General features: G+C 44.7%; 1 protein-coding gene across 5 annotated transcripts in view; it reads right to left on the bottom strand.

The window, feature by feature from the left end:
* The window catches only part of LOC129864982 (exportin-1-like), a 74,334-nt gene that overhangs the window by 15,813 nt on the left and 41,570 nt on the right, over positions 1-16,951 (bottom strand). For all 5 annotated transcript variants that reach the window (XM_055937350.1, XM_055937359.1, XM_055937368.1 and 2 more), the window contains exons 13-20: positions 16,666-16,804; positions 14,712-14,893; positions 12,385-12,541; positions 11,952-12,115; positions 10,915-11,049; positions 7,506-7,689; positions 6,735-6,841; positions 1,405-1,599 (exon numbers count right to left, since the gene is read on the bottom strand). In XM_055937350.1, coding sequence (XP_055793325.1) covers positions 1,405-1,599; positions 6,735-6,841; positions 7,506-7,689; positions 10,915-11,049; positions 11,952-12,115; positions 12,385-12,541; positions 14,712-14,893; positions 16,666-16,804 — 1,263 coding nt within the window. The remainder of the gene's footprint in view (positions 1-1,404; positions 1,600-6,734; positions 6,842-7,505; positions 7,690-10,914; positions 11,050-11,951; positions 12,116-12,384; positions 12,542-14,711; positions 14,894-16,665; positions 16,805-16,951) is intronic.

Below are 16,951 nucleotides of genomic sequence, written 5' to 3'. Positions count from 1 at the left end.
CCCCATCCACCCACCCGCATCCTCCCTCCCCATCCCCCCCCCCTCAGCCCCCATCCACCCACCCGCATCGTCCCCCCCCATTCCCCATCCTCCCTCCCCATTCCCCCCCTCAGTCCCCATCCACCCACCCGCATCCTCCCTCCCCATCCCCCCCCCCCCTCAGTCCCCATCTACCCACCCGCAGCCTCCCTCCCCATTCCCCCCCTCAGTCCCCATCCTCCCTCCCCATTCCCCCCCTCAGTCCCCATCCTCCCTCCCCATTCCCCCCCTCAGTCCCCATCCACCTACATCCTCCCTCTCCATTCCCCCCCTCAGTCCCCATCCACCCACCCGTATCCTCCCTCCCCATTCCCCCCCCTCAGTCCCCATCCTCCCTCCCCATTTCCCCCCCTCAGTCCCCATCTACCCACCCGCATCCTCCCTCCCCATTCCCCCCCCCTCAGTCCCCATCCACACACCCGCATCCTCCCTCCCCATTCTCCCCCCTCAGTCCCCATCCTCAGTCCCCATTCCCCCCCCTCAGTCCCCATCCACCCACCCGCATCGTCCCTCCCCATTCCCCCCCTCAGTCCCCATCCTCCCTCCCCATTCCCCCCTCAGTCACCATCCACCCACCAGCATCTTCCCGCCCCATTCCCCCCTCAGTCACCATCCACCCACCCGTATCCTCCCTCCCCACCCCCCCCCCCTCAGTCCCTATCCACCCACCCCATTCCCCATCGTCCCTCCCCATTCCCCCCCTCAGTCCCCATCCTCCCTCCCCATTCCCCATCCTCCCTCCCCATTCCCCCCCTCAGTCCCCATCCACCTACATCCTCCCTCTCCATTCCCCCCCTCAGTCCCCATCCACCCACCCGCATCCTCCCTCCCCATTCCCCCCCCTCAGTCCCCATCCTCCCTCCCCATTCCCCCCCCTCAGTCCCCATCCACCCACCCGCATCCTCCCTCCCCATTCCCCCCCTCAGTCCCCATCCTCCCTCCCCATTCCCCCCTATCAGTCCCCATCCTCCCTCCCCAGGCTTCCTACACCCTCAGATTACGGGATGCCAAGAGGTCAGACTTTTCCATATTCTGTTCCAGTTAAAACATTGTTCAGATTCAATTAGATCTGTAGAATTGACTATTTTAATGGCTAGCTCAGAATATGAGCTTTACAAAAGTTGTTTATATATTATTGAGATCAGTCCTTTCAGGAGCCCAGATTATTTATTTATAAATCACATCATGGAATGTTTTGGTAGTTTTAGTTTGTACTTTTGACAACAAAATGTACTTTTGACAAATTTTGCCTACTATGTCATGGATTTACAGCCATACTGACTTCAACATGTTAAGAGTACATTTGATAAACTTTCAAGATGAAAGTGTAGAACAATAGCCACTATTAATAATGCTGATACTTACTTTATTGATCATGTTGAGCGTGCATTCGAACACGGCATCGAAGATCTGCGGGATCTCCCCGGTGATGTGTCCGCCCAGCTTGTTGACGATGGTTGCCATGGTGCTGAGGACCTCGGGCTCCCGGGCGGCGGGGACGTTGCGCTGGTAGTCGATGAGAACGGCGTCGAGCAGCGGCGGAACAAAGTTCTCCCCCACCTGGAAGGGAAGAGAGGACGGGATTAACGGACAGATCAACACGGCAGAGGGAGGAATGTTATGTTCTCACCGGGTTATTATAGGACAGGACTGAGGTCAGTGTGTGTGTGTTTGTTACTAAGGACTAAGTGACCAACACGGTTGTCTTTCAAACTCTTAAGGTGAGAGTTTCCCAATCCATTCCTGGAGTACACACAGGACTGACAAGTACTGCTTTAAACAGTCAGGTTGGACAGTCAAGGTTGTATAAGTCTTGTTTTTGTCATGTAGTTTTTAATTGAAACACCTCCGCTGTCTTTCATTGGGATACATGTAGTAACAATATATCCTGATTACATGTAGTAACAATATATCCTGATTACATGTAGTAACAATATATCCTGATTACATGTAGTAACAATATATCCTGATACATGTAGTAACAATATATCCTGATACATGTAGTAACAATATATCCTAGTAACAATGTATCCTGATACATGTAGTAACAATATATCCTGATACATGTAGTAACAATATATCCTAGTAACAATATATCCTGATTACATGTAGTAAAAATATATCCTGATACATGTAGTAACAATATATCCTAGTAACAATATATCCTGATACATGTAATAACAATATATATATATTTTCTTTAACCTTTATTTAACTAGGCAAGTCAGTTAAGAACAAATTCTTATTGACAATGACGGCCTAGGAACAGTGGGTTAACTGCCTTGTTCAGGGACAGAAGAACAGATTTCTACCTCGTCAGCTGGGGGATTCAAACTTGGAACCTTTTGGTTACTAGTCCAATGCTCTAACCACTAGGCTACCTGCCACCCCAATATATCCTGATACATGTAGTAACAATATATCCTGATATACAGTTTACGTCGGAAGTTTACATACACCTTGGCCAAATACATTTAAACTCAGTTTTTTTTAATTACAATTCCTGACATTTAATCCTAGTAAAAATTCCCTGTCTTAGGTCAGTTAGGATCACCACTTTATTTTAAGAATGTGAAATATTTCAGCTTTAATTTCTTTCATCACATTCCCAGTGGGTCAGAAGTTTACATACACTCAATTAGTATTTGGTAGCATTGCCTTTAAATTGTTTAACTTGGGTCAAACGTTTCGGGTATCCTTCCACAAGCTTCCCACAATAAGTTGGGCAAATTTTGGCCCATTCCTCCTGACAGAGCTGGTGTAACCGAGTCAGGTTTGTAGACCTCCTTGCTCGCACACACTTTTTCAGTTCTGCCCACACATTTTCTATAGGATTGAGGTAAGGGCTTTGTGATGGCTACTCCAATACCTTGACTTTGTTGTGCTTTTGCCACAACTTTGGAAGTATGTTTGGGGTCATTGTACATTTGAAAGACCCATTTGTGACCAAGCTTTAACTTCCTGACTGATGTCTTGAGATGTTGCTTCAATATATCCCCATAATTTTCCTCCCTTATGATGCCATCTATTTTGTGAAGTGCACCAGTCCCTCCTGCAGCAAAGCACCCCCACAACATGATGCTGCCACCACCATGCTTCACGGTTGGGATGGTGTTGTCACCACCGTGCTTCACGGTTGGGATGATGTTGTCACCACCATGCTCCACGGTTGGGATGGTGTTGTCAACACCATGCTTCACGGTTGGGATGATGTTGTCACCACCATGCTTCACGGTTGGGATGATGTTGTCACCACCATGCTTCACGGTTGTATTCACGGTTGTGTTGTAGCGGTCACCACCGTGCTTCATGGTTGGGATGGTGTTGTCACCACCATGCTTCTCGGTTGGGATGGTGTTGTCACCACCATGCTTCACAGTTGGGATGGTGTTGTCACCACCGTGCTTCACGGTTGGGATGGTGTTGTCACCACCGTGCTTCACGGTTGGGATAGTGTTGTCACCACCATGCTTCACGGTTGAGATGGTGTTGTCACCACCATGCTTCACGGTTGGGATGATGTTGTCACCACCATGCTTCACGGTTGGGATGATGTTGTCACCACCATGCTTCACGGTTGGGATGGTGTTGTCACCACCATGCTTCACGGTTGTATTCACGGTTGTGTTGTAGCGGTCACCACCGTGCTTCACGGTTGGGATGGTGTTGTCACCACCATGCTTCTCGGTTGGGATGGTGTTGTCACCACCATGCTTCACGGTTGTATTCACGTTTGTGTTGTAGCGGTATTTATTATAGAGTGGTAAAGATAAAGATTTTGTTCGGGCGCCAGGCAGGTATCAACCATGCCGAAAGGAAAATAGTAGAATAGAGAGAGTACCACTACCAGACCCACACACATCAGCAGAAGAGACTGCCTAGAGTGTAGCCTGTTTACCAGATAGCCAGTGGAGAGAAGAGAGAATACACACCCTATAAAACCCACATCACAGCACAGGGGTAACCCCACCAAGAATACCTCATACAATCATAATAATGGCAGAGCAATTGAACAGCAACTTCATACAAGAAAGAACCCAGTCATCAACAGAGGATTTGCAGTAATATGTATTATCTTCCAGTGGAGGAGTGCAGAGGGTATGAATGTGGGGGGGTGTTCATAGACACAACAAAGGACTTAAAAATGTCCACAATCTTCTCGGCCACAGGTCATTAGTACACCCCCCCCTCAATACAGTTCAAATAACAATACACAACTTGCAAGCAACCTCCCTTTTAACTAAAATGTCCACCCAAATACTTCTGGCAGGGCAATAATAGTCCAGCTCTAATGAACTTCAATGGGAAGTGCATCTGAAAAATAGAGAGTCTGTTGCAGGGTAAAGCACTGGAACGATGGAGGGAAGAGAAAGAGAGAAAGAGAACAGGAGAGATCTTAGCTGTGGTCTTCAGGCGTGCCGGTGTACTGTCTGACCGTCCGATGGTTTGTTGACTTGTATGTTAAAACTTCTACTTGCTACTAATCCATGCGATCCATAACCGGCGCGGTCCCAAACGATAACAACCACGACCTAGAGCGGTCACACCGATGATTGAGTTAAATACTTTATAATCTACACGCGATGAAAACAAACAAAACTTCTGCAGCATAGCACACACAATCAAACTGTCGCGCCACCCTAGAGCTCCTCCCCAAAGCTGTCTTTATCTCCTCCTTCCTGACTGCTGATGCGCTCTTAAAGTGGCAGCGCACGGTGAAGGCTCCGTGCAGGATTTCACCACAGTGTTCTTCGGCTTGCAAGCCTCCCCCGTTTCCCTTCAAACATAACGATGGTCATTATGGCCAAACAGTTCTATTTTTGTTTCATTAGACCAGAGGACATTTCTCCAAAAAGTACGATCTTTGTCCCCATGTGCAGTTGCAAACCGTAGTCCGGCTTTTTTATGGCGGTTTTGGAGCAGTGGCTTCTTCCTTGCTGAGTGGCTTTTCAGGTTATGTCGATATAGGACTCGTTTTACTGTGGATATAGATACTTTTGTACCTGTTTCAGCTGGGTGGTCCAATGGTGTTTATACTTGCGTACTATTGTTTGTACAGATAAACGTGGTACCTTCAGGCATTTGGAAATTGCTTCCAAGGATGAACCAGATTTGTGGAGGTCTTGGCTGATTTCTTTTGATTTTCCCATAATGTCAAGCAAATAGGCACTGAGTTTGAAGGTAGGCCTTGAAAGACATCCACAGGTACACCCCCAATTGACTCAAATTATGTCAATAAGCATATCAGAAGCTTCTAAAGCCATGACATAATTTTCTGGAATTTTCCAAGCTGTTTAAAGGCACAGTCAACTTAGTGTATTTATGTAAACTTCTGACCCACTGGAATTGTGATACAGTGAGTTATAAGTTAAATAATCTGTCTGTAAACAATTGTTGGAAAAATTACTTGTGTCATGCACAAAGTAGATGTCCCAAACGACTTGCCAAAACTATAGTTTGTTAGCAAGAAATTTGTGGAATGGTTGAAAACCGAGTTTTAAGGACTCCAACCTAAGTGAATGTAAACTTCCAACTTCAACTGTATGTAGTAACAATATATTCTGATACAAGTAGTACCTAATATCTTCCTGTCAGGTGTGTATATATCTGATACATGTAGTACCTAATATCTTCCTGTCAGATGTGTATATATCTGATACATGTAGTACCTAATATCTTCCTGTCAGATGTGTATATATCTGATACATGTAGTACCAATATCTTCCTGTGAGATGTGTATATATCTGATACATGTAGTACCAATATCTTCCTGTCAGATGTGTATATATCTGATACATGTAGTACCTAATATCTTCCTGTCAGATGTGTATATATCTGATACATGTAGTACCAATATCTTCCTGTCAGATGTGTATATATTCTGACACATGTAGTACCTAATATCTTCCTGTGAGATGTGTATATATCTGATATATGTAGTACCAATATCTTCCTGTGAGATGTGTATATATCTGATACATGTAGTACCAATATAGCCAGCAGCATACCACCCTGCATACCACTACTGGCTTGCTTCTGAAGCTAAGCAGGGTTGGTCCTGGTCAGGCCCTGGATGGGAGACCAGATGCTGCTGGAAGTGGTGTTGGAGGGCCAGTAGGAGGCACTCTTTCCTCTGGTCTAAAAAAAAAAAAATATCCCAATGCCCCAGGGCAGTGATTGGGGACACTGCCCTGTGTAGGGTGCCGTCTTTCGGATGGGACGTTAAACGGGTGTCCTGACTCTCTGAGGTCATTAAAGATCCCATGGCACTTATCGTAAGAGTAGGGGTGTTAACCCCGGTGTCCTGGCTAAATTCCCAATCTGGCCCTCAAACCATCATGGTCACCTAATAATCCCCACTTTACAATTGGCTCATTCATCCCCCTCCTCTCCCCTGTAACTATTCCCCAGGTCGTTGCTGCAAATGAGAACGTGTTCTCAGTCAACTTACCTGGTAAAATAAAAAAAATAAAAAAAATATCTTCCTGTGAGATGTGTATATATCTGATACAAGTAGTACCAATATCTTCCTGTGAGATGTGTATATATCTGATACAAGTAGTACCAATATCTTCCTGTGAGATGTGTATATATCTGATACATGTAGTACCAATATCTTCCTGTGAGATGTGTATATATCTGATACATGTAGTACCAATATCTTCCTGTCAGATGTGTATATATCTGTATCTCACCATCTGTGGATCGCTGGATCTGCTAACCCAGCCCGAGATGAGTTTGAGCGTCTCTCTTTTCACCGTCCTCATACTTCTGATCAGGGGCTGTTTCGTCACCATCTCTCCTGAAACGCACAGCGCCAAGAGAAGAGACGCATGAGGAAAGGACACACCACCAAGAGAACAGATGCATGAGGAGAGGACACACCACCAAGAGAAGAGACACATGAGGAAAGGACACACCACCAAGAGAAGAGACGCATGAGGAGAGGACACACCACCAAGAGAAGAGACACATGAGGAGAGGACACACCACCAAGAGAAGAGACGCATGAGGAGAGGACACACCACCAAGAGAAGAGACGCATGAGGAAAGGACACACCACCAAGAGAAGAGACGCATGAGGAAAGGACACACCACCAAGAGAAGAGACGCATGAGGAGAGGACACACCACCAAGAGAAGAGACGCATGAGGAGAGGACACACCACCAAGAGAACAGATGCATGAGGAGAGGACACACCACCAAGAGAAGAGACACATGAGGAGAGGACACACCACCAAGAGAACAGACGCATGAGGAAAGGACACACCACCAAGAGAAGAGACGCATGAGGAGAGGACACACCACCAAGAGAAGAGACGCATGAGGAGAGGACACACCACCAAGAGAAGAGACGCATGAGGAGAGGACACACCACCAAGAGAAGAGACACATGAGGAAAGGACACACACAGCCCCCAGCCCAGCCCATCCCCCAGCCCAGCCCCCAAACATCCCCCCACTGACCGTTGGTCTGGATGGCTGCGGAGATGTTTTCGCTGAGGCACTTGTAGACGTTGAGCATGTCCAGATAAATGCGTCCTAACTGGATAACGAAGGGGTGTCCCACGGCCTTACAGGCCCGGACGTTGGTCTTCAGGATGCTGCCTAGCTGCTTCACCGTCTCTGGGTCCTTCAGAATGTCCACGTTCTAACAGAGGGGAGTCAATCAATCACATGTCATTTATGAAGCCCTTTTCACATCAGCAGATGTCATAAAGTGCTGTACAGAAACCCAGCATAAAACCCCAAACGGCAAGCAATGCAGATGTAGAAGCACAGTGTGTAGGATAAACTCCCTGGAAAGCAGGAACCTAGGAAGAAACCTAGAGAGGAACCAGGCTCTGAGGGGTGGCCAGTGCTCTTCTGGCTGTACTGGGTAAAGATTTAAGAGAAGGGTACTTTAGTGATCATCAGACTGAAACGTGAATGGATGGAGTTAAAACATGACAATGATAAAGGGGTTGACTAGAGAAGAAACAGATATGATGAACTTGTTTATTCATTCTGATTATATTGAGTTTAATAAGCTGCAACAGCTACTCTTCCTCCTAGGCTCTGCAAAGAACAAAACAATCATTTACAATCAATAACCTCAATGGAGAATACTTTTTATAGTTCAGGATTAAACTTTATCTGTGTCCTGGACAAATAGTCCATAAAGACAGCTGGACATCATCAGAGAGAAAAGAGATTTGGTATATTCAGGTTACCAGGTGTGTGGGTGACTTGATCAGTGTTATTGATCAGACTGAAACATGAATGGATTAAGTTAAACTAAATCAGGGTCAGAGAAGACTGAAATATAACAAAACTGTTTGACATAGAAACACCAGATTTTCAGTTTTAAAAAAAGTTTATTGGCCTCCCGGGTGGCGCAGTGGTCTAGAGCACTGCATCGCAGTGCTAACTGCGCCACCAGAGTCTCTGGGTTCGCGCCCAGGCTCTGTCGCAGCCGGCCGCGACCGGGAGGTCCGTGGGGCGACGCACAATTGGGCTAGCGTCGTCCGGGTTAGGGTGGGTTTGGCCGGTAGGGATATCCTTGTCTCATCGCGCTCCAGCGACTCCTGTGGCGGGCCGGGCGCAGTGCGCGCTAGCCAAGGGGGACAGGTACACGGTGTTTCCTCCGACACATTGGTGCGGCTGGCTTCCGGGTTGGAGGCGCGCTGTGTTAAAGAAGCAGTGCGGCTAGGTTGGGTTGTGCTTCGGAGGACGCATGGCTTTCGACCTTCGTCTCTCCCGAGCCCGTACGGGAGTTGTAGCGATGAGACAAGATAGTAATTACTAGCGATTGGATACCACGAAAAATTGGGGAGAAAAGGGGATAAAATTAAAAAAAATAAAAATAAAAAAAAATAAAAAAAAATAAAAAAAAATAAAAAAGTTTATTTTATTTATACAACTTATTAATTAGGAAATTATGAAAAATATGAATAACATACCAGCCATGAGGCCACTAGGTGATTTGACTACAGGAAAGGAGTAGCTACTACAGGTCTTTGACTGTAGGAAAGGAGTAGCTACTACAGGTCTTTGACTACAGGAAAGGAGTAGCTACTACAGGTCTTTGACTACAGGAAAGGAGTAGCTACTACAGGTCTTTGACTACAGGAAAGGAGTAGCTACTACAGGTCTTTGACTACAGGAAAGGAGTAGCTACTACAGGTCTTTGACTACAGGAAAGGGGTAGCTACTACAGGTCTTTGACTACAGGAAAGGGGCCGCTACTACAGGTCTTTGACTACAGGAAAGGAGTAGCTACTACAGGTATTTGACTGCAGGAAAGGGGTAGCTACTACAGGTCTTTGACTACAGGAAAGGAGTAGCTACTACAGGTCTTTGACTACAGGAAAGGAGTCGCTACTACAGGTCTTTGACTACAGGAAAGGAGTAGCTACTACAGGTCTTTGACTGCAGGAAAGGGGTCGCTACTACAGGTCTTTGACTGCAGGAAAGGAGTAGCTACTACAGGTCTTTGACTACAGGAAAGGAGTAGCTACTACAGGTCTTTGACTACAGGAAAGGGGTCGCTACTACAGGTATTTGACTACAGGAAAGGAGTAGCTACTACAGGTCTTTGACTACAGGAAAGGAGTAGCTACTACAGGTCTTTGACTCCAGGAAAGGGGTCGCTACTACAGGTCTTTGACTACAGGAAAGGAGTAGCTACTACAGGTCTTTGACTGCAGGAAAGGGGTCGCTACTACAGGTATTTGACTACAGGAAAGGAGTAGCTACTACAGGTCTTTGACTGCAGGAAAGGGGTCGCTACTACAGGTCTTTCTGTGACCTGGGGTTCTCCAGCAGCTGAACACATGTACATAACAGTCCTGACATGGGTTTCAATCAGACACACTGCTCTTCAGGACAACTCTCTCCCTCCATCCTGTCTTACTCACTGTCCTATCCAGTCACATTCTCACTGGGGGGATTTTAGCTTATTTACAAAACATGTAAAATATGAAAGAAGTGTGAAATGAATGATCACAGGAGTGAATAGATTCATTATTACAGGAGTGACTAGATTCATTATTACAGGAGTGAATAGATTCATTATTACAGGAGTGACTCGATTCATTATTACAGGAGTGACTAGATTCATTATTACAGGAGTGACTAGATTCATTATTACAGGAATGACTAGATTCATTATTACAGGAGTGACTAGATTCATTATTACAGGAGTGACCAGATTCATTATTACAGGAGTGACTAGATTCATTATTACAGGAGTGAATAGATTCATTATTACAGGAGTGACTCGATTCATTATTACAGGAGTGACTAGATTCATTATTACAGGAGTGACTAGATTCATTATTACAGGAATGACTAGATTCATTATTACAGGAGTGACTAGATTCATTATTACAGGAGTGACCAGATTTGTTATTACAGGAGTGACTAGATTCATTATTACAGGAGTGACCAGATTCATTATTACAGGAGTGACCAGATTCATTATTACAGGAGTGACTAGATTCATTATTACAGGAGTGACTAGATTCATTATTACAGGAGTGACTAGATTCATTATTACAGGAGTGACTAGATTCATTATTACAGGAGTGACTAGATTCATTATTACAGGAGTGACTAGATTCATTATTACAGGAGTGACTAGATTCATTATTACAGGAGTGAATAGATTCATTATTACAGGAGTGACTAGATTCATTATTACAGGAGTGACCAGATTTGTTATTACAGGAGTGACTAGATTCATTATTACAGGAGTGACCAGATTCATTATTACAGGAGTGACCAGATTCATTATTACAGGAGTGACTAGATTCATTATTACAGGAGTGACTAGATTCATTATTACAGGAGTGGCCAGATTCATTATTACAGGAGTGACCAGATTCATTATTACCTTGGTGGCCTGTTGAATGATGCTGTCCCACACCTGGTTAGGTAGTAACATGTATTTCTCTATGATATGCTCTTGTACTGCCTGGTCTGTCTGGGCTCCGATCATATACCCCACGGCCTCGTAGAACGTATGGACCTGCACAACACACACAGGAGACACAACACACACATACATGTGACAGAGCATATAGATACACAAATACTAGATTCTGCTCTGAGTCAGCGGCATGCTTCTCAGTAGACAGATATAGATACACAAATACTAGATTCTGCCCTGAGTCAGCGTGATGCTTCTCAGTAGACAGATATAGATACACAAATACTAGATTCTGCTCTGAGTCAGCGTGATGCTTCTCAGTAGACAGAGATAGATACACAAATACTAGATTCTGCTCTGAGTCAGCGTGATGCTTCTCAGTAGACAGATATAGATACACAAATACTAGATTCTGCTCTGAGTCAGCGTGATGCTTCTCAGTAGACAGATATAGATACACAAATACTAGATTCTGCTTTGAGTCAGCGTGATGCTTCTCAGGAGACATAGAGATCAAGTCCCATCTAGTCAGTGTGTTTCTACAGCTTGGAACGTATACACTAACATAACATTAACCACTGAGGGATGGTCAAGAGTTGTAACTTTTGTCAGAGTTAGTAATAATGAACACAGACACAAGAAACAGTGAAAGACAACCTGGGTTTTATTGGTTAGACTGGAAATGTTCATATGTTCTGAATCCCAGCGGTTTTCAGTAGACATGACAGAGTCCTCTCTACTCAATCTATTTCTACAGCTTGGTATGTGTTTGAACCTGTTTCAACATGTCCTAATACACACCTTTCAGTTTTGGTTGAGTGAATGACAGTTATAGTCCTCTCTAGTCAGTGCATTTCTAGGGCCTGAGGCTGACCTATCTGTTGTGGTTACAGATCATGATGATGTTGTTGAGGATCTCGTCGCACGTGTGTGTGTGTGTGTGTGTGTGTGTGTGTGTGTGTGTGTGTGTGTGTGTGTGTGTGTGTGTGTGTGTGTGTTACCTGTTGTGGCTGCAGGTCACAGATGATGGTGTTGATGTTGTTGAGGATCTCGTCGATGAAGGGCATCACCTCGCCCACCTGCACCTGGACAAAATGGCGACGACACTTCTGGGCGATCTTGATGAAAGTGTCACACGCCATATCCTGTACCCCATCATGGGTCTCTGAGGGGGGGAGGGAGGGAGGGGGGGGGGGAAACACACACATCAGGCTGGAAAACACACACATCTCACCTCTGTACACCAGTCACACAGACAGAGTTAGTTCTCTCACCTCTGTACACCAGTCACACAGACAGAGTTAGTTCTCTCACCTCCGTACACCAGTCACACAGACAGAGTTAGTTCTCTCACCTCCGTACACCAGTCACACAGACAGAGTTAGTTCTCTCACCTCTGTACACCAGTCACACAGACAGAGTTAGTTCTCTCACCGTGCATGAACTCAAAGAGTTTATTGACGACGGTCTTGAGGAACTTCCAGTGGGCTCTGAGGAAGCGAGGATACTGGCCCACGATGTACATGATATTGGAGGCAATGATGGCCTTATTGTCCTTCCCCCTCTTCTGTTCACACAGACCCAGCAGATCCTACACACACACACACACACACACACACACACACACACACACACACACACACACACACACACACACACACACACACACACACACACACACACACACACACACACACACACACAGAATCCCAACTCAGTTAGACAGATGGATAACAGAGAGCCTTTGGACAATAGATGAGCGATGTGTTCATCCTTGAGGCCCAGTGTGTCCAGAGAGGCAGCACTGTTTAACCCCCCACATCTTTCCCTCCTGCACCTCTGTCACAATGTCCATCAGCTCAACTAAACATCCACCAAACAAACTCCCATTATTATCCTTCTCCTAAAGAGAAAGATTCTGCCCAACATTCTCCTAAAGAGAAAGATTCTGCTCAACATTCTCCTGAAGAGAAAGATTCTGCTCAACATTCTCCTGAAGAGAAAGATTCTGCTCAACATTCTCCTGAAGAGAAAGATTCTGCTCAACATTCTCCTAAAGAGAAAGATTCTGCTCAACATTCTCCTGAAGAGAAAGATTCTGCTCAACATTCTCCTAAAGAGAAAGATTCTGCTCAACATTCTCCTGAAGAGAAAGATTCTGCTCAACATTTTCCTGAAGAGAAAGATTCTGCTCAACATTCTCCTAGAGAAAGATTCTGCTCAACATTCTCCTAAAGAGAAAGATTTTGCTCAACATTCTCCTAAAGAGAAAGATTCTGCTCAACATTCTCCTGAAGAGAAAGATTCTGCTCAACATTCTCCTGAAGAGAAAGATTCTGCTCAACATTCTCCTGAAGAGAAAGATTCTGCTCAACATTCTCCTGAAGAGAAAGATTCTGCTCAACATTCTCCTGAAGAGAAATATTCTGCTCAACATTCTCCTGAAGAGAAAGATTCTGCTCAACATTCTCCTAAAGAGAAATATTCTGCTCAACATTCTCCTGAAGAGAAAGATTCTGCTCAACATTTTCCTGAAGAGAAAGATTTTGCTCAACATTCTCCTAAAGAGAAAGATTCTGCCCAACATTCTCCTGAAGAGAAAGATTCTGCTCAACATTCTCCTAGAGAGAGAGCTTCTGCTCAACATTCTCCTAAAGAGAAATATTCTGCTCAACATTCTCCTGAAGAGAAAGATTCTGCTCAACATTCTCCTGAAGAGAAAGATTCTGCTCAACATTCTCCTGAAGAGAAAGATTTTGCTCAACATTCTCCTAAAGAGAAAGATTCTGCCCAACATTCTCCTGAAGAGAAAGATTCTGCTCAACATTCTCCTGAAGAGAAAGATGCTGCTCAACATTCTCCTAAAGAGAAAGATTCTGCTCAACATTCTCCTAGAGAGAGAGCTTCTGCTCAACATTCCCCTGAAGAAAAAGATTCTGCTCAACATTCTCCTAGAGAGAAAGATTCTGCTCAACATTCTCCTAAAGAGAAATATTCTGCTCAACATTCTCCTAAAGAGAAATATTCTGCTCAACATTCTCCTAGAGAGAAAGATTCTGCTCAACATTCTCCTAAAGAGAAGGATTCTGCTCAACATTCTCCTAAAGAGAAAGATTCTGCTCAACATTCTCCTGAAGAGAAAGATTCTGCTCAACATTCTCCTGAAGAGAAAGATTCTGCTCAACATTCTCCTGAAGAGAAAGATTCTGCTCAACATTCTCCTAAAGAGAAAGATTCTGCTCAACATTCTCCTGAAGAGAAAGATTCTGCTCAACATTCTCCTGAAGAGAAAGATTCTGCTCAACATTCTCCTGAAGAGAAAGATTCTGCTCAACATTCTCCTGAAGAGAAAGATTCTGCTCAACATTCTCCTGAAGAGAAAGATTCTGCTCAACATTCTCCTAAAGAGAAAGATTCTGCTCAACATTCTCCTAGAGAGAAAGATTCTGCTCAACATTCTCCTAGAGAGAAAGATTCTGCTCAACATTCTCCTGAAGAGAAAGATTCTGCTCAACATTCTCCTAAAGAGAAAGATTCTGCTCAACATTCTCCTAGAGAGAAAGATTCTGCTCAACATTCTCCTGAAGAGAAAGATTCTGCTCAACATTCTCCTAGAGAGAAAGATTCTGCTCAACATTCTCCTGAAGAGAAAGATTCTGCTCAACATTCTCCTGAAGCCTTCTGGTCATCAACCCTCTACATGAATCCCATTTTAATCTCTCCGTTATACCGCTATACTTGTCCCTAGGTGGCCTCCGTACCTTGATGACGGTGACCAGGAACCTCTTCTCATCCTCTTCGTGCATGGCTCCACTGATGGACCCTATAGCCCAGCACAGTGTGTTGAGGTTCTTCCAGGACCACTCTGTACCGTTCACCTGGTTATGAAGCTTCTCAGTCATTATACGCTCCGTGTCTGCATAGTCCAGATGGGTCAGGTACACTAGAGAGACAAACAGAGAGAGACAGAGAGAGAGAGAGAGAGAGACAGACGAACAGACAGAGAGACAAACAGAGAGAGACAAACAGAGAGAGACAAACAGAGAGAGACAAACAGAGAGAGACAGAGAGAGAGAGACAGAGAGAAAGAGACAAACAGAGAGAGACAGAGAGAGAGAGAAAGAGAGAGACAGACGAACAGACAGAGAAAGAGACAGACAGAGACAGCGAAAGACAGAGCGAGAGAGAGAGAGAGACAGACGAACAGACAGAGAGAGAGACAGATAGAGACAGCGAAAGACAGAGCGAGAGAGAGACAGAGAGAGAGACAGAGACAGAGCGAGAGAGACAGAGAGCGAGCAAGACAGAGCGAGCGAGACAGAGAGAGGAGACGATTACAGAGTTTAGAGTGTAGATCAAGTCAATAGACTATGGTCCTTATTGAACATGTAGTGGTGCTGTACAGTGATGTAGATCAAGTCAATAGACTATGGTCCTTATTGAACATGTAGTGGTGCTGTACAGTGATGTAGATCAAGTCAATAGACTATGGTCCTTATTGAACATGTAGTGGTGCTGTACAGTGATGTAGAACAAGTCAATAGACTATGGTCCTTATTGAACATGTAGTGGTGCCGTACAGTGATGTAGATCAAGTCAATAGACTATGGTCCTTATTGAACATGTAGTGGTGCTGTACAGTGATGTAGATCAAGTCAATAGACTGGTCCTTATTGAACATGTAGTGGTGCTGTACAGTGATGTAGATCAAGTCAATAGACTATGGTCCTTATTGAACATGTAGTGGTGCTGTACAGTGATGTAGAACAAGTCAATAGACTATGGTCCTTATTGAACATGTAGTGGTGCTGTACAGTGATGTAGATCAAGTCAATAGACTATGGTCCTTATTGAACATGTAGTGGTGCTGTACAGTGATGTAGATCAAGTCAATAGACTATGGTCCTTATTGAACATGTAGTGGTGCTGTACAGTGATGTAGATCAAGTCAATATACTATGGTCCTTATTGAACATGTAGTGGTGCTGTACAGTGATGTAGATCAAGTCAATATACTATGGTCCTTATTGAACATGTAGTGGTGCTGTACAGTGATGTAGATCAAGTCAATAGACTATGGTCCTTATTGAACATGTAGTGGTGCTGTACAGTGATGTAGATCAAGTCAATAGACTATGGTCCTTATTGAACCTGTAGTGGTGCTGTACAGTGATGTAGATCAAGTCAATAGACTATGGTCCTTATTGAACATGTAGTGGTGCTGTACAGTGATGTAGAACAAGTCAATAGACTATGGTCCTTATTGAACATGTAGTGGTGCCGTACAGTGATGTAGATCAAGTCAATAGACTATGGTCCTTATTGAACATGTAGTGGTGCTGTACAGTGATGTAGATCAAGTCAATAGACTATGGTCCTTATTGAACATGTAGTGGTGCTGTACAGTGATGTAGATCAAGTCAATAGACTATGGTCCTTATTGAACATGTAGTGGTGCTGTACAGTGATGTAGATCAAGTCAATAGACTATGGTCCTTATTGAACATGTAGTGGTGCTGTACAGTGATGTAGATCAAGTCAATAGACTATGGTCCTTATTGAACATGTAGTGGTGCTGTACAGTGATGTGATGTCCACAAAGGAAACTGACAATCAGTCTAAATGTAGAAAGTCACACACACACTATTCCACCTACTGTATCTGCTTCCTGCACTCATCAAGCGTCACCCCACCACACACACACACGTGACGTACCCAGTGTCTCTCTCATGTTCTTGTAGAGGTTGATGGAGTCTGTATCCTTCATGAACTCTCGTACCACCTCTCCCTGGTCGTTCTCCACCACCAACACCTCCTCCGGCTTCGCCATGCGGCTCACCATCAGCAGACGCACCTGTTACCAACATCAACAGCCGTCAAGACACACAGAGAGAGACACACACAGAGAGAGACACACACAGAGAGAGACACACACAGAGAGAGAGAGACCGAGAGGGAGAGACAGAGAGGGAGACACAGAGAGAGGGAGACACACACAGAG

This window comes from Salvelinus fontinalis, chromosome 1, assembly GCF_029448725.1.
Source record: "Salvelinus fontinalis isolate EN_2023a chromosome 1, ASM2944872v1, whole genome shotgun sequence".
Lineage (NCBI taxonomy): Eukaryota > Metazoa > Chordata > Actinopteri > Salmoniformes > Salmonidae > Salvelinus > Salvelinus fontinalis.
The sequence above is the reverse complement of the archived record's forward strand: the minus strand, read 5'-3'. Positions and strand labels throughout refer to the sequence as shown.